At 48.8% G+C, this 22592-nt stretch overlaps 8 protein-coding genes across 8 annotated transcripts; 6 read left to right on the plus strand and 2 right to left on the minus strand.

Annotated features, from left to right (window-relative positions):
- Window positions 1-822: 822 nt before the first annotated feature.
- On the minus strand, window positions 823-1998 carry EsH8_II_000629 (chaperonin 10-like protein; the record flags this gene model as incomplete). Its single annotated transcript, XM_083263927.1, has 1 exon — window positions 823-1998. The coding sequence occupies one exon, from the start codon at window positions 1996-1998 to the stop codon at window positions 823-825; it is 1176 nt and encodes a 391-aa protein (XP_083121249.1).
- A 2895-nt stretch (window positions 1999-4893) lies between these two features.
- Window positions 4894-6478, plus strand: EsH8_II_000630 (membrane dipeptidase-domain-containing protein; the record flags this gene model as incomplete). Its single annotated transcript, XM_083263928.1, has 3 exons — window positions 4894-5168; window positions 5225-5426; window positions 5486-6478. 3 exons carry the CDS (start codon window positions 4894-4896, stop codon window positions 6476-6478), a joined length of 1470 nt encoding a protein of 489 aa, XP_083121250.1.
- A 1130-nt stretch (window positions 6479-7608) lies between these two features.
- EsH8_II_000631 (uncharacterized protein) lies at window positions 7609-9029 on the plus strand (the record flags this gene model as incomplete). Its single annotated transcript, XM_083263929.1, has 3 exons — window positions 7609-8253; window positions 8329-8626; window positions 8689-9029. 3 exons carry the CDS (start codon window positions 7609-7611, stop codon window positions 9027-9029), a joined length of 1284 nt encoding a protein of 427 aa, XP_083121251.1.
- A 585-nt stretch (window positions 9030-9614) lies between these two features.
- On the plus strand, window positions 9615-10786 carry EsH8_II_000632 (SDR family oxidoreductase; the record flags this gene model as incomplete). The annotated part of the gene is made up of 4 exons (XM_083263930.1): window positions 9615-9693; window positions 9760-9860; window positions 10013-10481; window positions 10581-10786. 4 exons carry the CDS (start codon window positions 9615-9617, stop codon window positions 10784-10786), a joined length of 855 nt encoding a protein of 284 aa, XP_083121252.1.
- A 1292-nt stretch (window positions 10787-12078) lies between these two features.
- EsH8_II_000633 (cytochrome P450) lies at window positions 12079-14021 on the plus strand (the record flags this gene model as incomplete). The annotated part of the gene is made up of 5 exons (XM_083263931.1): window positions 12079-12268; window positions 12329-12546; window positions 12626-12812; window positions 12869-13884; window positions 13944-14021. The coding sequence occupies 5 exons, from the start codon at window positions 12079-12081 to the stop codon at window positions 14019-14021; spliced, it is 1689 nt and encodes a 562-aa protein (XP_083121253.1).
- Window positions 14022-14139: 118 nt separating this feature from the next.
- On the minus strand, window positions 14140-15784 carry EsH8_II_000634 (tyrosinase family protein; the record flags this gene model as incomplete). Its single annotated transcript, XM_083263932.1, has 6 exons — window positions 14140-14335; window positions 14412-14490; window positions 14681-15128; window positions 15189-15329; window positions 15392-15500; window positions 15555-15784. The coding sequence occupies 6 exons, from the start codon at window positions 15782-15784 to the stop codon at window positions 14140-14142; spliced, it is 1203 nt and encodes a 400-aa protein (XP_083121254.1).
- A 1374-nt stretch (window positions 15785-17158) lies between these two features.
- EsH8_II_000635 (cytochrome P450) lies at window positions 17159-18831 on the plus strand (the record flags this gene model as incomplete). Its single annotated transcript, XM_083263933.1, has 2 exons — window positions 17159-18250; window positions 18310-18831. The coding sequence occupies 2 exons, from the start codon at window positions 17159-17161 to the stop codon at window positions 18829-18831; spliced, it is 1614 nt and encodes a 537-aa protein (XP_083121255.1).
- Window positions 18832-19598: 767 nt separating this feature from the next.
- Window positions 19599-20554, plus strand: EsH8_II_000636 (phosphoglycerate mutase family protein; the record flags this gene model as incomplete). The annotated part of the gene is made up of 2 exons (XM_083263934.1): window positions 19599-19916; window positions 19964-20554. The coding sequence occupies 2 exons, from the start codon at window positions 19599-19601 to the stop codon at window positions 20552-20554; spliced, it is 909 nt and encodes a 302-aa protein (XP_083121256.1).
- Window positions 20555-22592: the final 2038 nt, after the last annotated feature.

Below are 22592 nucleotides of genomic sequence, written 5' to 3' on the forward strand. Positions count from 1 at the left end.
AACGATGGGAGACAACAATGCTAGAATAGTTCGGAGATAAGACGTCATAATTCGTTAAACATCTCCTATAGCCGAAACAGCATCTGCAACCTGCTGACACTGGCGCCTTGGATGACCAAAAAACGTCCCACAGTACCTAGCGGGAGTAGATGCGGAGAACTGGAGGTTATGTGAGCAACAAAAAAATGTAGCGAGACTGAGGTAGCTGCGATCTATGGCTTCTTCATTCCTAAGCCCTGTAGCTGGCGGTACCAAACATTTCTCATAGTGGATAAGTGCAACTCGGCTTGTGATGCATTTTTAATGGCTATGCCTGCAGGCTTGACGTCTCATGCCCAGCCTACCGAAATATAACTCTTGTCTATTTACATATGACCTTGCTGGACAACAGAAAAATAGTACTATTGCTTACTGACGAGTCCCCAGGGCTTGTTTTATTAAAACACCTCCTTCTTTTCAACTAGAATCATTGTAATTATGCTTCCATCAGTTCGTGGATAATAGCAAGAAAGTAGTGAGGTCTACTGCTCCCGCGTTTAGTCCCAAAAGATATGTGTTTCACAGCCTTAGAAACTCAATATCAAGATGATAACAACTCTAAGTTTCCTCGGAGATTAGGTTTCTTTTTGAGATATTCAGAATGGGATAATTGCTCTGTACATATTCAGGGGCGACAAGACCTCTGCTATGAAGCTTCACTAGAACGTCCCTCCAGAAATGCTAATTGGGGGACGAAATTTCCTTTCACCGGATGTCCTGTTTCGATGCATATTCTTCCCTGCCTCTCCTGCATATTTACGCCATGTTAACACCCGAGAACTCTCATTCCCCAACCTCAACCACCAACTTCGCACAGCTCACACCGCGTAGCAGCATATCCAACCCAACATTAATAGCCCCCAGCCCCTTTCCAACGACCCTTGGCTCCGGGCTCGGACGGATGGTTCCCTTGGCCAGGTTCTCCCTCAGCCACGTCCCAATCCAATATTGGAACTGCTCCAGCCTCTCCACCTCCACCGTCGACGGCAGCACAAATATGGTCTCCATCCCGTCCACGACCTCCGCATCAGAAGGTATTAAGGGTGCCGACGCTATCTTCGCGATCTTCGCGTTCTCCCCTTTTTGGTCTTTGTTAAGGAACGCCTTAAGCACAGCCTGACACAGTGCCAGCTCCCCAGTAGCTAGAAAGCAATGCCGTATGACTAACCCATCTTCTTTAGCCACCGAAACAATCGAATTCACGACTTGGGGGTCTTGGTAGTCGAACACGCGGTCCGCGCCCAGCGAAACCACATAGTCTTTGTTCGCCGATCCGGCTGTGGCGTACACAGCGGCGAAAGAGGAGTTGGGATCTTCCCGCAGCAGCTGGGCGCTTTGTACGCCCATGGTGCCGACGCTAGAGGAAGCGCCCCAGATTAGAAGCGCCTCTCCTTTTTTCTTGTTATGCTGCTGTGTTACTCCATTGGTATCGGTCCCGGTAGAGGCAGCGAAGATGGGAGCAGAAGCAGTGGCCTCTCCTATCCGGGGGATTCCCATTACATCCCACGCGTTAAGAGGTACTTCGGCAGAGACGGGTAAGGTTGCCGCGTGATTCCAAGATATGCTCTCATCAAGAAGAGGTACGGCATGCTGCCAAGGGACCAGGCACCGCTCCTGAAATGCACCATAGTCTGGATCACAGGACCTCCAGAAAGAGGCGGCGAAGGCGGCGACACGAGTGATACCTGCTTGGAAAAAAAGGTTCGAGCCATCGCCAACAGCACTTGTGGGGACGTTGTCACCGACCTCAAGGACCAACCCCGAGATATCGAAGCCGACGACTGTAGGGTATGTCGGTATGAAGAGACCTTGGTCGCGCATGAAGGTGTCTGCCGGGTTAAGAGCCACGGATTTGACGGCGACGAGTATCTCGCCTGGACCTGGTTTCGGGGTGGGGCGTGTTTGGAGCTCAAAAGGTTGGCCCTTGGCCGGAGAGACAGCGGCGAGGTGGGTGGTCATTTTGGATGATTTGTGTAAACAAAAGGTTTCGAGGCGGAAGATCTTGGGTGATGGAAGGTCAAATATTCAAAGTTTCATGACTCTGATCATGCATTCAGTATTATTTCTTCGAGGGATGTGAAGGAATTACCTCCTTTTTATACTCGAGTAGTCATATCAAACTATTTGCTCGTTGATGCAGAAACTCCCAGTCAGATGCGATCATGTGTTAGTTGTAAATGGTAGCGGTCTCAGGGCAGAGCTGGCAGCCAATCAAAGACTTCTGCACCCGAATAGTAGCTAGCGTGGAAAGTGGAATATCCGAAAGAGGGTTAGCGTATTGGTGTCTTTGGGGGACCACGACCGCCTCCTCCACCTGTTACACATCCCCTTTAGCATTCAATGAATCTCTCTCGACCTCGAGAAAATCCCTCACAAGCAAGCTGCGCGAAGCATTGGTCAGTTATCAAGTATGACTTCGAAATTTCCGACCGATATCCAAGGACCTAGGACTCTGCGGAGGTCGAGATTTGGCTGTCGAAATTGCAAACTCAGAAAACTCAAGGTGGGTGGCTCTCGGCTTTCCTGATTGGTGCTGAGCTGAATGGAATTCCTTTGCCTACCAGTGTGACGAACGCAAACCACAGTGCAAAAGATGCATTTCATTCGGGGTATTGTGCAATTTTATTCCTAATACTCTAGATTTACAGCCGGCAGCCGGTGAATCGGCAGGGTTATTGATGGTTCGCGGAAAGGCCGAACTTCAACCACCTCCCACAAGTTCTGTCTGGACATCTGACGCATCAACATTCTATCAACTGAACGCAAAGTGTCAAGATTTCATAACTCGGTATCTGGGAAGAAGTCTCGTTAACCCAGATGACCTGAAAATGGCACAAGTAAATCGAAAGCTCTTGAAACTAGCCTTCGCCGTAAGTCTGATACATTGATTATGTACCCAATCGAAGATGCATTATCTGTTACCAGGCCTTATCTCGGCTAATCTATTTTTACAGTACCCCTTCTTAATGCATGCCTCCCTAGCTGTGGCACTTACATACGACCGTCATTTAAATAACTCCTTGGGCTGTCATCGCACTGTGGAAGAATGCTATCACTGGTCTCAAAGTACAGTTCTTCTCAACAGGCGGTTAAGGGGACCGGTCGAAACGAAAGACAAGGATCCGATTTGGGGTACTGCGGCTGCTCTAGCTATCTTAACCTTCTCGTCTCCTGAGGCATGCACGCCGGAAGAATCGTGGCCTTTCAAGTCTTCTGACCCCTCCGATTTGGACTGGATACGTATGAGCAATGGTAAAATGTCCTTGTGGCACATGGTAAACCCGCTACGACCCGACAGTATTTTCAGCATCATGGCAGCGACATATGCTCAAATGAATTCACCGTTGCCAGAGAGAGGCATAGGTGATATACCAGAGGCCTTAGCTGCCGTGTGCCACCTGCAAGACTCATCTACGGCGGAGAACAATCCATATTTCTATGCCGCGCACGCGGTGTCCCAAACCCTGGACCTTCCGGATAGTGAGATCACAACAGGTCAAAGCCAAATCTTTATGCGCTGTATAAATGGCCGTTTCAAAGACTTGCTCCTGCAAAGAGACCCTACAGCGCTATTGCTGCTGTATTTGTGGTATCGCAAAGAAAGTCGGAGTATATGGTGGATTGAGCTTCGGGCTAGAGTGGAATGCCCATCTATTTGTTTGTACCTACAAGTATATCATAAAGGCAATGATGCTGTACAAGCATTACTTCCAGGAGGTGCTCTCGCCGATAGGTGGAGTTAGCCAGAAGTCTCTCGGGAGTTCGAGATTGCTTTTTCTGTTTGATTTGAATATCCTACTCTTGGAATCCACTTGTTGGTATCACAGGATACCCGTATGGGTGGGTAATTAAACATGATAGATTTAAAGCTATAATCTTGTGTATTGAAGAGAAAGAAAAGGTAGGCAGCGGAAGTAGCAGTTGAAGATATCGCTGTTGTATGCCAGGAAGTAGAATCTTCGGGATGCCGCCGCTGCCCGCCTGCCCGTATTCTGGTCGGGTAATCCAACACTACCTATTATCGTTTTTCGGCGACCGTCTACTATATATTTTCCAGCCATCCAGTTTTTCGAACCATCCCTTCGTTTCTTAGTCTTGCAGTCATTCCTGTCAACGACGTGGTTCCATATTTTTATGCTTCGAGAAACTTTAAGATGAGGAATCGCTAGGTTACTCCACACACAAAGTTGTGAAAGCCTCATTATTCCGAGTTACTCCAGACGGCCTAGGGCACCCAGGATAGGCTGAGCGTGGTCGAGCTATAGTTGATCCCAGTGTCGTTTCGCTGTGGTTATGGGTGGAAATCCGCCAACCCAATATGGGTATCAGAACTCATCGATTGTTATGACGCAATGACTCGATTTGTTGCCAAAATCTACAATAAGATTACTGATCTCACTAAAATTTGTCCGTTGTTCCTTGCATTTCACATGTCCCATTGGTATTTGCTGACTCAGGCTCCTTGGCCAGGTGATAGGTGAAGTTCTGCATCACGCAACCACGGCTGTCGGCACAGAGCCGCTTTAACGCTTGTGGTTATTTCGGTTGATATCTGACCAAGTGCCAAGATCAGACAAAATTTGGGTGTAACTCAAGTGGAGACAATCCTGCCCCGGTATGCCTTTAGACTGGAAGCACGCCACCGGCACGCCATCATGACCCAGTGAATCCTTCTCCTTGGCTTCGGAATCTTTCAACCGATACCGCTGCGCTGGATTCAGTCCTTCATGTGCAGCCCGACTTAATGCGTGATTGGAGAAGTGATATTTCCATTGTCCTGTTCAAACCTTGCATCTGCATTCAAACCATAACATCTCCTGCAGCCACTGTCTTTGTTATCAATAATTTGCAGATATGACAGACGTCCGGCCTGTCACGGAAACTCAAAACGAAGGGCGGTCTCGGCCCTCAACGTGGAACGAACCAGAAAGCCGCGGTGAAGACCAGAGTTCGCTGATCGTTCGCGCTCAACCTCAAACCCCTAGCATTTGGAAGCGGTTCCGGTACCCCTTTCTGGCTGCAGGGTTTGCATTATTCCTCGGGCCGTTGGCGTTTGTGTGGCCCGGAGAAGTCCCTGTCGATCCTACCAACTACGCGGAACGCACCAGAAGAGTCCTGAAATCGACGCCGTAGGTCATATTATTTACTTCCGCATGAATTGCAGTTTTTGATGTCTCATGCTTAGCCTCATCGATGGTCACAATGACTTGCCTTGGCAATTGCGGATTGAACTACACAACCGCATTTATGATGGGAATGTTGACTTCACGAAAAAGTTGCTTGGACACACTGACATCCAACGAATGAGACAAGGCATGGTTGGTGGTCAGTTCTGGAGTGTGTATGTTGACTGCGACATAAATCAACAACACTTCGAAGACCCATCAGTAAGCTGGATTGCCTAGGATAGATTTCTGGAGCAGTGGTTTGCTGACAGGCATCATAGTGGGTGATTAGGGACACTCTTGAACAAATTGATGTGACTCGCCGATTCATTAATGAGCACCCCAAGCACCTCCAGTACTGCGACACAGCTGCTTGTGCGAGAGAATCATTCAAGTCAGGTCTTATCTCGAGCATGATTGGCATCGAAGGTGGTCATCAAGTTGGAAGCAGTATCGCCAGTATACGCCAGATGTACAACCTTGGTGCACGGTATATCACACTGACCCACAATTGTGACAACGCTTTTGGGACCTCGGCATCTACTGTTGCTGCCGGAGGAAAAGATGGTGGCCTCTTCAAGCTCGGCTACGAGTCTGTGAAAGAGATGAATCGTCTAGGGATGATGGTTGACTTGTCACACGTATCACACCAAACAATGAGGGATGTCCTGAGTATTGCGCGCGCACCGGTCATTTTCTCGCACTCGGGTGCTTATAGTGTTGAGCCTCACCTCCGCCATGTTCCTGACGACGTCTTACGTTCAGTGAGGCGAAATGGTGGTATCGTCATGGCTGTATTTGTCAACCGCTTCCTCAATATGAAGAATCCGGATCAGGCCACCATCCACGACGTCGTGGACCACATCATTCACATAGCAAAGGTTTGTGGCTGGGAATGTGTGGGCATAGGGAGCGACTTTTCAGGGACTCCTCATGTTCCCATTGGCTTAGAGGATGTCTCCAAGTTCCCAGATCTAGTTGAGCTGTTGATGGAAAGAGGGGCAACCGACGAGCAGGTTCGGCTGGTAGTAGGAGAGAATATTCTCCGAGTTTGGTCAGATATAGAAAACCGCGCACATGAGATTCAGGGAGCTGGTGAAAAACCAGTTGAAGCAGAATACGAAGGAAGAGAATGGCACAAAGGTCTCAAGAACTCGCCTTGGATGCTCCGAGGCAGCCGGGAAAAGGCAGTCGTGAGTGGCGCGGCGGATAAGCCTTACATGTTCAACGTTGATGTTGATGGGAACCATAATCCTGCGTTGAAGAGCGTGTAAACTAGCTAAAGCTCCACAATAACAGATTTTTACCGCCTTTGTGATCAAGAAGCGGAGGTTCAGCATACCGTTAAACAACCGTAGCTTAGACGAAAACACTACAGATGGCGATTGTACACTAGGAGGATTGGCGTCGACCACCCTACAGGCACAGAGTTCCATGTATCGTTATCTACCACCGGCATCTGCGCTCGGGAATAGACCGGTTCTGGGGCCCTATCAATACTGCGACCAATAATTCAAAGTCCGTCATCAAGGCAAGGATGACGTGCTCAATGGCTTCCACAGTTGGCAAAAAAGATAAGCTTCCGATATGACCGCTTCTTCGTCGATATTAGTCCGATGTTCTGTACTCTTGAAGGAAGGAAACCCTGACTCAATACTATAAGCCCTTGGCGTGGAGACGCCGCCAAATAACCTTACCAGACCTAGTGGTAGCGTCTGCATAGACAGGCATGCTCTTGCTATATGCATATCGGATGGCTGTGAGCCCGTTGAATGGTTTTGATTTATAATCTTGCTCGTATCCACGTGGCTACTGGCCTGATGAACAAGTGAGTACTGGAAGGCTATGGATTGCGACATGGCGGGGTTTATGACAAGCGCGGTTGCAGACATTACACTAAACCAGCAGGCGCTCAAAAAATAGTCTTCTGAAACCTGCCATATCCAATAATTTTGATCCGAGCAGATCTGTTGTTTTGCTTTTTGGTTTTTCGCGAAGTCGAATTCGTGCCGTCACGATGGCTACAAAAGACGCCGTATCGCAGCTTTTTATACAGACACTTACAATTTCCAGCTATGCAGCCGCCCTTTCCCTGCTTTTTCTTATAGCATATTTGGCTTATAATGAGGTTTTACGGTACCAAAGCCGCATCAGGAATCTGCCTGGACCCCGTGGTTGGCCAGTCGTTGGAAACCTATTTCAAGTAAGCCCTGGATTTTGATATCTTGTAAGGTACCTGAGTCTGACAGGAAACCAGCACCCGGGCGAGGTACCAGCAGAAGCGTATAGAAAATGGGCAAGCACCTATGGGCCCGTTTTCCAAATTCAGCTAGGAAACACCACAGGCGTGGTGGTGAATTCTGTTGAGACAGCCAAGCAGCTTTTTCTAGGCCAGCGACATGCAATGAACTCTAGACCAACCTTTTACGTCTTTCACAAGAAGGTTAGCAAATCTGTTACCAGCATCGGCACTAGCCCTTGGGACGAGTCTTGCAAGCGACGTCGCAAACTCGCGGCCGGTGCATTGAACCGGCCGCGGGTGGAGAGCTATGCACCCATACTGAACCTGGAAGCTAGAGAGTTTCTTAGAGATCTGTACTTGGAGTGTCGTGACGGCTCAGTGGAGATCGATTTCCGCCCAGCCGTCAGACGATTTGCTCTCAATCTCAGCCTCACCCTGAACTATGGGACTCGAGTGTCTAATGTCAAGTCCTTAGAAGATGATCCGCTCTTGGCAGAGATTATATATGTTGAGTCGGAGATCTCAAAGTTTCGAGATACTGGAAAGAATTATGCCAACTACATTCCTCTACTTAGGTACTGGGAACCAGTCGTTAGGTCTCTGGGTCTTGATTCAAGCCCTAAGAACCACGCGGCAGATATTGGTCGTCGTAGGTTAGAGTACAATGACGTTCTCTTGAACCGACTGCGAGATGAAGTGGCTCGAGGGGAGGATAAACCGTGCATCCAAGGCGCTGTGTTAAAAGACCCCGAGTCTGCAACTATAACTCGCGAAGAGTTGATCAGCGTTAGCTTAAGTATGATGGCGGTGAGTATTCTGTTGGGCTCTCCATAATGCCTGAAACACTCTTATTCTCGTCGTTTCGATATTGACGCGTTATAGGGCGCCGACTCAAACCAGCCAACTTTAGCTTGGGCCATACTTCTGCTTGCCCATCGCCCTGACATTCAGGAAAAGGCATATACAGCGATAAAGGACGCAGGAGTCTTACAGCTTCCTTCGAATACCTACGCCTCTACCAAAATCGAATACATCGACGCACTCACGAAAGAAATCTCGAGGTACTTCGTTGTCTTGAAGCTTGCCTTACCGAAAGCCACATATTCCGATGTCACTTGGGGTGCTGCCACTATTCCTGCCGACACTCTAGTGTTCTTGAACAGCTGGGCCTGTAACAAAGGTGAGTACTGAAATCGCAAATGCGTTTTTTTTTTGGAGGTACCTCGGCTGATAATAAGGCAGACCCTGAAATCTTCACTGAACCAGACGTCTTCGCACCGGAACGCTGGCTCCCGGATGCACCCGACCAGTATGCGCATCAGTTCGCCTTTGGCATCGGTGGGCGTATGTGTGTGGCATCTCATCTAGCACATAAGGCTCTGTACACTGCATTCCTGCACTTGATCGCTCGGTTCCATATTTTACCTGCGGACGGGAAAGACTCTGAGGAGATTGACCCAATCAAGGGATTGAAGGGGCTCACATTTGTTGCTACGCCTAAGGGATCTCGAGCGAAATTTGCACCAAGAGATGGAGAAGGCTTGGAGATTTGGCTGAACAACCCGGATGCTCTTGATACCTGAATTGAATTTCGTCAACGACAACAGGGTGGCAGCAGGGCGTGGGACTATTGGTTGGATGAGATATTCGTACTACTGAAGAGCAAATATGGCCACTGTTTCGGCCAGCCAAATGCCATCTATCTGAGCTAGGCCACATCGGCTTCATGCAAATAAGCCGATTCTTATATCTACCCCTGCATGGGTCAAATGGTATGCTGTTTACAGCAATACATGTGGATCTATCCGCGACAAATTCCCTCTAGCTGCAGCTACCTACGTAGGCGTGGATAAGTGAATGATTGCATAACATTTGGTGTTCACATCTGAGCCGACCTCTCCGATGAGAGCAAGCCTGTGCTGAACTGTCCAGTCAAAACACCGCGCAATGTCCGGAAGTCTCACTGCAGCAGCCACTAGCATGCTTTATCTTGACGGATAAGAAACCGGATGTCGCCATTGTTCGGTGCGGGCCGTCACTAACCCCGCCGACTGACATTATTTAAAGCTGCGTTGAGTGACCCGTGGTTGTCTAAACCCAGCGGCTGCACACATCGCTTTGTGTTATTTGACATTCTATTTATCGTAGCAAAATCACTACGTCTTAAGATGGCATCCGCAAATATCAATGCCGCTGATCTGTTCAGCGTCAAGGGCCTAATTGCTGTTGTCACTGGTGGGGGTACCGGTACGTCATTCCCGCGATCCAAAAACGGCACCGAAGTTGAGCCCCTCTTCTAATCTCGCAGTACAGGCATTGGCCTCATGATTGCCCAGGGATTGGAAGCCAACGGAGCAATCGTATACATCATTGGTCGCCGAAAAGAAGCTTTGGAAAAAGCTGTCAGCACTGCTGTATGTGACTTGGAAAGTAGCAGCTCATGATGCTAGCTTGATCTCCTACCCAAGTTTCATTACTCTTGCTCAACTCTCACTATGACGATACCTAGTTATTGTGCTATGGAAAGTACGACTAGAGCTAATTTCTCATGGTCATGGTCATGTAGAAACATGGAAACATCCGCGCTATTCAAGGCGACATTACCCAAAAGGTTGACCTTGAGCGAGCCGTCGCAGAGATCAAGGAGGCGCACGGATATGTCAACGTCGTTATCGCCAACTCCGGGGTTTCCGGTCCGGCACTCGAGGACCTACCTCCCAACCCGACCATCTCCCAATTCCGCGATTTCGTGTTTGGCTGGGATCAAAAAGATTTCACCGAGACTTTCGCCGTCAATACTACTGGCGTGTTCTTCACCGTGGCCGCGTTTCTGGAGCTGCTCGACGAGGGAAATAAGCGTAGCAGCTTCAAACAGAGAAGTCAGGTAATTGCAACGAGCAGCATTGGCGCATACAATCGGAACCCGTTGGGCTACGCCTACGGCTCGTCAAAAGCAGCAGTGGTACACATGTTCAAGCAGCTCTCCACCACTCTAGTTCCATTTAATATCCGCGCCAATGTGATTGCACCTGGATGTGAGTCAATCTTTCTGTTGCCAAATAATGTTCAACAAGGTTCTATTTTGAGCATGAAGTTCTGCCACGTGCACGGTTATACTGACAAAAGCTATTCAGTCTATCCCAGCGAAATGACAACGACCATAGTTGAGAAGCAGAACGGAAATTGGCCAAAGTCCGTCATTCCAGAGGAGAGGCCCGGTGACGCAGAGGATATGGCTGGTGCCGTGCTATTCTTGGTCAGTAGGGCTGGCGCCTACACAAATGGTAATGTCCTTATCACGGACGGCGGAAGACTCGGAGTATTACCATCTAGCTATTAAGCAGCCCCCACCATCCATCTTATGAGTTGAGAACGAAGAGATGTTGTTAATGGCCATGACGGGAAATCAGTATTTTGCCAATACACTGCTATGTATATGATAATCTTTGAGCATGTCTGTGGTTGTGCTGTTATGGATTTTGCTAACGACGTCTTTCGGCCTAAAACGCCCCGTGTATTAGTTTGCTTAACAGCTTATATGTTTCGAATGGTCTGCTGAAAAATAATGCTGATCAATGTCAAGGCTACTCTAGCCGCTAATCAGATATTTAGTCTTGCAAAACGCCGCTATGCGAAGGAACGCGGAACGCGGGTTCCAGTCATGGATGCCGCCGAAGCCGTGCCTACTTAACTTGTGTATTTTTTTCGACATGTGAATTCCTAAACCGCTGACATATTTTTCAATGTCCAGATTTCGATGCGCTTTATCGACCACATGATCCATCCTTCAGGGTGCATTCACAGATATAGACATGGCCATGTTCAATGTTGCTCGAGACAATGGATCAAAGGTCAACACCCCACACGTCATGTTGTGTTCTAGCTGGCGAGGGCATAAATTTCGCCAATGACGAGTCGACTCCCGGGGATGCGCCACTGGGTGGGCTATTCGTATTCGTGTCGTTTGGTGCTCGCATTGTGCTGTTACCGATGCGGAGATACCCCGCTTCTCGATACCCGGGCGATGTACAACTTCATGTGTAGCCACCTAGAGGGGGCTACCATTGAAAGAAGCGAATTCGAAAGGGTGTGGGAAGGAGCAATCACCCAACCGGCGCTTTTACCGCGTCCCTAGCTATACTAGTCTTGATACAATTGTTTGGCTCGGCACAACATACATTTTATGTTGGGCTAAACCACGTTGGTTAGTGCCCACAGAGAACAATGTGTGTAACTGATCGAACAATAACAAACTGAATTATCCAATGGCATCATAGCTTGGACACCATCTTCTCGATGATGCGTACTCCGCTCCAAGTCGATGGTGGAGCTGTCACAGTCGGTTTCCATTTCTTGCCCCCCTTCCTAAGGAAGCAAGTCCTAGAGGGGATCAGTAGACGAATCATATCGCACCGGTTGGCAAATCAATGCATCATAGCGTTCACCGTCTGATGGGTCGAGCTTGGCAACTGGGAGGCTCATCCATGCGTCTACTGAAACGGATTCCTCACTTCCGACGCACCTCGGTCAGACCTTTAAAGACCATAACAGCCCGTTGCAGTCTTCGTGCGGTGTTGATTGCTTCACTCTAGACTTTCATCTTGCAGGCTGCCCAGACGCGAATTATCTGCCATGTTGAGTCCTCTGTTTGTCGCGCTCTTAGCGCTACCGGCGCTTCTGTTATACTTATACTCGGCGCTGTACTACCGTCGATTGAAGCAATATGCTCATTTTCCGCAACTTCAGCCTTCGTTACTATGGGGTCATCTAAAGGCAATCAATGACTTCCACCTGAAGCGTGGGGAGAAGGACGCCCAGCTCGGTCAGTTCCGCCTGCATATCCCGCCCCAAAAATAATTTCCTAATCTGATGAACTGCGTAGACCCTACGATGGGAGATATGATTGAATCAATCGGAAACCCTGAAATCATGCTTTACGACCTCCGTCCAGTCAGCCGCCCTTTGCTTCTCATCCGTAGTCACGGTATTGCAGAGCAGGTGTCGAGACAGTCGAAGCTGTGGCCTTACAGTGCACCCAAGTCTGATACTATGCTTTACCTTACACCGCTTCTAGGCGAAAAGTCAATTGTCATGGCCCAGGTAAGTGGCTGAAATTTCTTGATGCTCTCTTCTTTCTGATGTTTCTTGTATAAGAGTGCTAATTTGCACTTGATCCTAGGGTTCTGGATGGAAAGACATGAGAAAACACTTCAACCCTGGTTTTGCCCCCCAACATCTCATGAGTTTGATGCCTGTGATTTTGGAGAAGACACAGACTTTTATCTCCAAGTTGGATACACTGGCCAGCACTGGCGAGGAGTTTGAGCTGGAGCCATTGTGCACCAATCTTACTTTCGACATCATTGGTCCGTTTTCCCTGTCTGTGGTATATTGTAACTTAACCGCTTACATGCACACGTAGGCGCTGTAACCATGGACGTGGACCTCGGCGCTCAGCTTCCGGAAAACCAACAGGGAGAATTCATTAAGAGCTACAAAGAGTTTCTCTCGTCGTATAAAGAAGGCACTGGTATTCTAAAGTGGTGGGAGGATCCGCGATTGAGCTGGCGCCGGAGAAAGCTTTCGAAAGCTCTCAATGACTTCTTGACGGACCTCATTCGGCGAAAATTTGACGATGTTAAGCAGCAAAAGGGCATGCCGAGCCGCAGTATCCTCGCACTGAGCCTTAGAGATACACAGGTCTTGACCCAGGACCTCATCGACAGCACAAAAGACCAGCTGAAAACCTTCATGTTCGCAGGACACGACACTACCAGCATTCTCTTACAATGGGCATTTTACGAGCTCTCCCGGACTCCCCGTGCGATGAAGACTCTTCGTGCTGAGCTGGAGAGTCTCTTTGGTTCTGATCTGAGCCCTGAAGCCATCCGCAAAGCTCTGCTTTCCAGGGGCGAAGAAATCACCCAAAAGATGACATACACCTCCGCAGTCATCAAGGAGATTCTGCGTTTGTATCCACCAGCCGGAACCGCACGTCTCTGCCCTCCAGGTGCCAACTTTCACCTTCAACTGCCCGACAACAGCAGCTTGTGTGTCGATGGAATGGTTCTGTACAACTGCGCCACATTAATTCAACGGGACCCCGACGTCTATGGAAGTACAAAGGATGACTTCGTTCCAGAGAGATGGCTAGGAAACAGCGATACATCTATGTCGACAAACGATGACGAAAAGTCAGGTATTGACAAGGCTGGCGAGCATTCAATTCCTGCTGCTGCATGGAGACCCTTCGAGAGAGGACCCAGGAATTGTATCGGACAAGAACTGGCCAACATTGAAGCTAGAGTCATTCTTGCCAGCGTTGTTGGAAAGTATGACTTCGAGAAGGTTGGCTTGGGAGTGGCTACACTAGACACGCATGGAAAGCCCATTATCAACGAAAAGGGACAACACCGGTCCAACACTCATCTTTACAACGTAAGTTTGCTATTTAATAGTCCCTGCTTTGAACTATACAATGCTAATGAACGATTAAGACGAGACAAGTTACCGCGCGTCCTGTTGACAACATGAGAGTTCGAGTCAAGCTTCGGGATGAGTCTGATACTTGTTGAACTATGTGTGGGGTTATGAGAGTGTCTTCACACATGTAAAACCTCGAATAAGAACTGATAAGACTAATAATACCATTGAATATCCATGGAGATAATGCATTATCGTGTTGACGAAGTCTCAGAGATAGAAGTAGCAAAACGGCCCTGATAAGGTATCCATAACATCTTCGATCTTGATAGAAGGACCAGTATATCCCATTTCAATGACGTCAGTAAGCTGGGTTTTATCCGACGCCGGGCTATTAGCCCAAGTAACATGACCATAGTCGCCCCCGTTGAGGTCCTTGTGGCGCTTCACGGGGTCAATCGCTTGCCTTGATTGCCAATAGTCAGATGCTGCACTTCAATAACGGGGTTGATCTCTGGAGAAGAAAACATAGATTCGCATACCAGAGTGTCCACAATCGGTCCATCATTCCGTGGTGAACCCAGAACGCAGGGTCTCCTGGTGATGTAAAAAGGTCCGCGCCTAGATTTCCAAAAGAAAACCGGTTAGCTATTTGAATCGTTTCCTAATTTATCACCACTTGCCTGGATCACCAGAGATTGCATACTAAGAAAATTCTGTCAGTCATTTCCGAAACGTGGTATAGAGTTGTCCAGTGTGTTACTCACATGAATGCCTCCATGTGGCCCAATTTCAGGGGTATATGGAACACCCTCACTAAGCAGTCTGTATTCAGAGATATTTGGTTTAAGCAGTAAATCTATATCGAACTGGTGAGCGGCAATTTTGGAAACAGTGGCAATATGGGACTTACTCAAGACGGTTGTGTAGTTTGCATATCTTTCGTTCATAGCAGGGCCGACATCCCTCTTCAGTCCACGCGGGTTGTAGCCAAGCCCACCGTCTGGGCCGGGAGTAGTACCCTCGAGACCACCAACGGGGCCGAGGTGGACGGTCATGTTCGCAAACGGGCCCGTAGTCACGAAGCCTCCACCGACACCAGCAGGGAGTTGGATGTTTGATCCTCCAACCCCTGCAGGTGGCACAATAACCGGCCCATCGTGGGGTACATATTCCCCGTTTCCGCCGAGACTGTAAGGATCACCGTTGAAAATGGGCGACTTCTCGGGCGCGGAGGCATACTTTGGCCAGTCCCAATACTGATTCACAACCTCAATTAGTATAATAACTTCGTATTTCATTTCACTCGTTGTGCTTACCGGCTGGTAGCCAGTGTATCCACACTCTTCGCGCAACGCCTTCTCGTATAGATGGACGAACCAGCGATGCCACGGCATAAAATTCCCGGTGTAGTGGATTGTCATTGTCTGTTGAATGTGCGTCACAGTAAAATCGTCGAACTACGAACATGAAAATAGCGTTAAGATCTGATTGGTCCGCATTGAGGGTGTTCACCGCTTACTCTTGACCTGGCGCCCGAGGAGACGTTGGCCGGAGTCTGAGGCGGTAGGCGCTGAAGGCACTTAACCGCGTTCACATATGCAAGTCTCTCACTTTTAGACAGTGAGCCGCTGCACAGCATCAGTTAGTTGGCCAAGCGCGTTAAGAAGTTCGAAATGCCTCACTATTCGCGACGGAAAGAAATACTCTTAGCCGTGCAGGTGGCAGTCTGGCCGCGTTTGCGCAAGCTGGCCTCGCGCTCGTCCAAAGAGGCAAGCACGCCGGCCTTAATGCTCGCTGTGAGGTCGGCGAACAGGGCCTCGTTTGCCGCAAGGTCATCGCTCGGCTGTATTTTAGGAGCATCGAGGGCGACCGAAGCCAAGATGGCTTTTGAGACGATTGAGGAGATCTTCATACTGGTAAAGCTTGGGCAGGGAGTGGATGTCTAATATCAAAGATCAAGCACCATGTCCCGCCGCGATGAAGGTTGACGGAAATGAAATGCAAATGCCAGTGGGCGAGTTAAATAAATGCTCAATTATCTATGCAGGTAAGAGTTATGGAGCATGCCGGCAAATGGACACCTCCGGTGTTGAAGTGAAAAGTCTTCAGTGATTTCATTGAACCCCTTCGTCTAGAGCCAATTTGGGATAAGGCAAATGCAGGCCAATGGCCTTGTACACCATCATATATATGTCAGAGTAGTATCAGGCCGCGAAAAAGTAGCAATTGACCCAACCAAAATTGGATGAACATCCTGTTGGCTCTCAAGCCCCATCAGCAACAAGGTCCCACAGTATCATTGAATCGGTGGACTGTCGCAAAGAGGAAACAGCTCAGCTGCATTCCCCGTGCCTCCTGCAGTTGGTAATGGCTACCATTGCCGGGCGGGGTTCTGCCCCCTGCCATCCCCTGCCATAGCGGTAACGGTTCACCGTCTAGAGGCGAGGTTCGGCAAGGGGATTAAACAAAAATATGGCCCAGAGAGGTGGAAGATTGATTATAGTCACCCCATTGCACTGGGATCCTCCCTTTCGGCACTCTGTCACTGTCGAACGATTTGCCTGGAGGGCATATTTCCGCCGCCTTTCTGAACTATGTAGCTGCACAGTATCTCCCTGTCATTAGACGCTACCTTCCTGTGGGTTAGGATCCAAACAATGTTTGATTGAACGGCTCTTTATTATGTTGATTATCCAATACGTCTTCCTACGAGCATCAAGCATTCGAGACACTAAACTGTACATTGACAATACTTTTAAGCAGCATGGCGGACTGGATTTCCAGCGTATCGATCGCTATCAGAACACATACTTGCGATGCTCTATGTTTCACGTCTGAATTGGTTAAACTGCTCTCAAACGACGGCGATAGCTCTTCTGCCGAGAGAAGGCGTGGATGGGATGAGGCATGGGTGAAACCAGCAGGTGTTTCTCTATATACTAAACCATACCGGTGTGATCCCGCTTTTCTCCCCCGGCTAAATATACAAGTAATCAGACAGCAATTAGCATACTGTCATCGAAAGAAACCTCCCCCGCGCGGAATACTATTTTCCAGCAATCAATTGCATCGGACCTGGTGAAAAGTATGAAATGTCTTACACAAGTATGTGTCGTTAGTCAGCGCAACCTGCCTCGGCCAATAGAGGCATCTGTATTACCTGTAAGCGCCCGCAGCTCTATCTGAGCATCGAGATTTTTGTTCAGCACGGCGCTCATATAACTGAAGTCAGTTGCTGTGTTGTTCTGAAATGTTCATGCAACCCGACAAATTATCAACTGGCAGCATGGCCTACCAAGCCCTCTCCTTAGGAGTTGCGATATCCTTACTCGTATACTTGTGTATCCGCAATCTCTTCCGTCCCTCTAAATCTCATCTCAATTTCCCTCCCGGCCCCGCAACCATACCTTTCCTAGGCAACCTTCATCAAATCCCCCTAACCAAGTCCTTCCTCAAGTTTGCTGAATGGAGCCGCACCTACGGATCTCATGGCCTTATTGGCCTGCACCTCGGACCCAACAACAAAGCAGTCATTCTTAACACCTGGAAATCTGCCCGAGACCTCCTGGATCAGCGTGGCGCAGTCTACTCGTCCCGGCCTTACGTGCCTATCGTCGAGTACGTAGTACCGCCGCCGGGCGATATCCATCTCGTCTTCATGCCATACGGCCCTAAATGGCGAAAAGCGAGGAAGACGATTACAGATTTCCTAAAGGACGAAGAGGTCGACAAGTTGATACCACTGCAGAATGCAGAGTCTGATCAGATGATGTACGATTTGCTATCCGAGCCAGAGAGGTATCATGAGCATATACTGAGGTATTTCGGAGCTATCATTATGTCGAGTGTTTTCGGTACTCGGGGCAAGGACTTTGGTGATGAAGGAAAGATCAAGCAGTTTTTCGCTTGCCAAGCGGAGTGGGCGGGGATGTTGGATCAGGGAGCTGTCCCGCCTTATGACGTGTTCCCGTTCTTGCGATATGTGCCAGATTTCATGACACCATGGCGGGGGTGGAAACAGAGAGCTAGTGCGCTTAAGAACAGGCAAAATGGGCTGTATCACGATTTGTTTGAGGATGCGAAAGTGCGGACTAAGCAGGGAAAGGGCGAGGACAGCTTCGTGGCTGGCCTCTTGCGCAACAATGAAAAGAACGACTACAGCGATGTCGAGTTGGAGTACATCGCTGGCTTTCTTATGGAAGGTGGGTCGGATACTACAGCTGGTGCTTTCGAGACTTTCGTGCTCGCTATGGCTGCATATCCCGATGCCCAGAAGAGAGCCCAGGCAGAGGTTGATGCGGCTTTTGGCGAGGATGGTGTTCGTCCTGAAAAGTTGAAATGGGAATCGCTGCCTTACATAAAGGCTTGCTTTCTTGAGGTAAGTAACCACTTCTTTATATTGTTCAGGGCTCAGCATAATTCTAATACATATGGAAGACCCTGCGGTGGCGCCCTGGCTTTCCATTGGCGATTCCACATGCGACAACTCAAGATGATGTTTACCAGGGCTATCATATTCCCGCCAACACAACCATTCTCATGAACATCTGGGCGATCAGTCATGACCCAGATGAGTACGAAGATCCGGACTCCTTTAAACCAGAGCGATTCCTGGAAAATGCCTTGGGTCTCAGTGGAAGTGACGAGAAACTCAAGCAAGCAGCCTCGGATCAATCACGCAGGCAGACTTACGGCTTTGGGGCAGGAAGAAGAATCTGCGCGGGTCAACGAATGGCCGAGAACAGCATGTTAATGACCATGTCGAAGCTTCTATGGTATTTCGAAATCGCCCCTAGAGACGGAATTCCGAACACTTCCGTACAGACGGCTTTCAAAGATGCGATTCTCACGGGACCTAAAGCCTTCAACGTTGGATTCCACGTTCGTAGCGAGGAAAGACAGAAACGTATAGTTGAAGAGTGGAACAAAGCAGATAAGTGGCTTCAGCGATTCGAATAACTAGTAGCTAGATCTGCAGCGAGTGGTTTTTATTTATTTATTTTTGTACGCAATTTTTATTCTTGCAGCTTTCTGTTGGTTTGTTCATCTTCTATTGCAGTATCAGAGCATGAGGGAAGATCTGACCAACATATAAGGAAATATAAAGAGAATCAGAACGTCATATGTGTCTTGCCTATCCATTTTTATGCTTTACTAGCCTCTGATTAATATGGTGAGATAAGTACGTGTAGTTGCGAGGTCTTCGAGTATTGATTTTTCGCCCACGGGCGTATGTGCCTTTTAAATACCGCCGCCATCACTCAAGATAAAGCGGGGTAGAAAGGGGCCGGCACCGGTGTGAGTGTGTCGCTGGCTACCTCTTTTCATTGTGTCTAGCATTTGCCAACAAAAAGGTCGCATTCTGAGTCTTTCTGGAAGCCTCAAATTTTTTAGAATATTTCTTTGCTGAGACCAGAAATGAGACCCGAACTCTTATAGCGTTGAACTAAGTCTCGTTTCGGACTTCGGGGCTTGAGAGATTAAGTGTCGACGTCAGTCGCGGGGTAAGACCGGATCCCAAAACGGCGTAAGAGATTAGGGCGAAGTGGTATGCGGGTGTTCAACTTTCTTATTACTACATTTCACCGGCACATGACGCACGTGGGTCTCAGTCGAGCTGACCCCTACATCCCTCACTCTGATCTCTTTCACCTCATCATCAACCGTTGTTCTCTGGCTGGATGCTCCCGCAAACCATCTTCCCCACACTGCTAGAAACGATCAAAATGGCCGCAGTCAATAACCCCGTCTGTCGCTACAAGTTTACGATTATTCCAGAGTATTTCGTGGACTATTACAAGATTGCCGATGACAGCCCCGGCGGTAAAGCGACCACACAGCCCAGCCTTGGGCTACTTGATAAGAAGTTTGGTGATGCGGCTGATGACGTTGACGCAAAGCCATGGGAGCGTTTTACTACCTATGTCAATCGTTTGAACGCTGAGAGTTCGGACGGTGTGGAATACAAGGTGCTCTACTTGACGAGACACGGGCTTGGGTTCCACAACGTTCAAGCAGCCAAGGTTGGGACGGCTGAGTGGGATGTGAGTAGCAAATCTATGATTGAGATTCAACCACTAAGGAATGGCAGAGATACTGGTCACATTTAGATGGCGACGGTGTCGTCACATGGCTTGACGCCGCGCTCGTCGATGTAGGCATCCGTCAGGCGGAAGAACTGGGCAGGTTTTGGGCGGAAGCCACGACGAACAAGAAAATCCCCTTTCCAGAGTCATTCTATACAAGCCCTCTACGTCGATGCCTTGAGACGAGTAGACTTGTCTTTGGTGAGCTGGTCAAGCAGAGGGGCAAAGAATTTCGACCTCTGATAAAGGAAGGATTGAGGGAGCGTATGACTGATCACACGTGCGACAAACGAAGTTCAAAAACGTGGATTAAGGGCGCATATCCTAGTTACATCTTCGAGTCGGATTTCACTGAGGAGGACCAGCTCTGGAAAGCTGACAGATTTGAAACCACTGAAGAGCATGTCGCGAGGAAACAAATCGTCTTGGAGGAGATTTTTTCGACGGATCCTAGCCAGTTCATATCTTTGACAGCACACTCGTATGCAATTTCCGCCATACTAAATGTCGGCGGCCAAGAGGAATTCAGGGTCAGAGAAGGTTCGACGATCGCAGTTCTGGTTCGCGGAGACAAGACCAACAACTCGCCCACCTAAATAGCAAGTAGAGTCTTCGTGTCATTGCTGGTCATGTCTTTGTTTTCGTAAATAAGTCGATTTAGTATATATTGTATAACTTTAGCGATTATTCTATTGTCTCTCAAACCTCACGTATAACAGTAATGACGCCAACGATACTGATGATGCCACGATAGCTTAGTTCTGCTAAGAATTTCTCTAGCTACACCAGTTGGCGCTGCACATATCCAGTGCGCCTGCATGTGACCAGCTCACGGCATTCCTCCTTTTGTCTCTATTTCACTTACAGAGAATACAAGACACTTTTCCCTACAAATCTCTTATGCCCTCAATGTGCTCTTTCTTGTCACAAATGACGATACTGATATTGAGCAGCCGCGGTGCTGATGCGCCCGGCGCACTCAGGCCTGGTGTAGAGCCCGGATGCATGCTCCCAGGATAGCCAGGTGGCCAGCATAACGCCGCGCCTGTCCAGCCAGTTGTGCAGGCCGTTGTAGTAGGCGATGCGGATAGCGTCACTACCACAGGCAAGATGCTGGTTGCGTTTCTGAAGTTGATCGCACATTCAAAGGCATGATGCCGAACAGCTTTGCTATTTATAATAAGATCTCGAGTGAACATAGTCTTGCTCAGGATGTAGGACCTTCTTGCTGTCTCTCTCGGGTGAGAAGAACAGTTTCTCATGCGGCAACAGGTTGCGGTAGTTGGCTTGGGAGGATTTGTAGGTTCTAATCCTGAAAAAGTCTTCATCGGGAAACAATCGCATCGTATTTGGAGTGAGGTTGACAACAGAGAACTGTTTGGCGATGGACTGGACTTGTTCGCACCGTCTGATCTTGACCTCGAAGCTTCGGCGGGGTTGCGTTCCTGTGGATCGTTCTCGATGTGTTTAGTGCCGGGCGTAGAGTGTACCCTCTTTGACACTGAGGCGATATGCGGACTTGCTGCCCTTTTTGCTGTGCTTAGAGACATAAAAGTTGCAAATACTGTCTTGGAGTTGACAGATTCCGTAAACGGCTTCTGTGCCTCCTTTGCAAGTTCCGACTCAAAGAACGAGCATAAGGCAAGCAACGATGAGATCTGGGAAGCCTCAAAGCGGGATTCCATGTTACCAGTCCGTTTTTGAAGTTGCCTGCTGTGTTGATACTGATGGAACGTATTGGCTGTCGATATTCGCTTTGCTTTGATTGTGTGAGTAGGGTTGGTATTGGAATCACAGGTTACCCGTACCGGAGGTAACCGTGCGTAAGCAACGATGGTAACGAAAGGTCAAAACTGGTACTGTATTCTGGTGGTTGTATATCTCTGTAGAAGAAGAAAGTAGGTAGGTTGGCAGCAGCAGCAGTAGTGGAGATATCGTTGTTGGCAGCCCGGAGGTTGGATCTCCGGGTTCCGCTGCCGCGGCCGTTGCCGCGGCCGGCTGCTGCTGCTGGCCAGCTCCCTGTATTCTGGCTGAGTAACCCAACAGTTGGACTGTTTATTATTATTCTGTTAGCAGCCACAACATGCGTTAGTGGGTAATTGAAGCTTACCCAACAGACTCGAGCTAAAATCCGGTCTTCAATAGAGCAGCTTGTCGCGGGCTCCGCAAATAATACAATATGGCAAGGACCGTATAGGTCGACGCCCTCTTTGCCACATTTGCATGGTTGGCTGAGAATCCGAATAGCGCCTTTGTCGATTCTGCGGAACCTCTGTGAGACTTCCACCCTAGTGGAGGGCCGGACATTTTTATATCGAGTGGCGGTTTGAATAAGGAGGGTTTGCAAAACGAGCTCCAGAACGAAGCATAGCCACTGGTCCTCCATACAAACCAGCATCTTGGCGTCATTCTTCAACCTTTCCAAGATGTGACTGTTTAAGTCGGCCGGACAGTAAATCTCTGACAACGTTGAATATGACCTCCAGGAACATGGGACTTCCCTGGAGAATGTTCGTATACCGTCACAGGTTCGGGATCAAATTCCTGCCTACACATCCCCGACAGCTGTGTCAAGGTGACAACAGCCTTTCTCTTCTTGAGGGCGCAATCAGCTGTGGTTTCAAACCTGACTTC

Source organism: Colletotrichum jinshuiense, chromosome 2 (assembly GCF_051148585.1).
Source record: "Colletotrichum jinshuiense chromosome 2, complete sequence".
Lineage (NCBI taxonomy): Eukaryota > Fungi > Ascomycota > Sordariomycetes > Glomerellales > Glomerellaceae > Colletotrichum > Colletotrichum jinshuiense.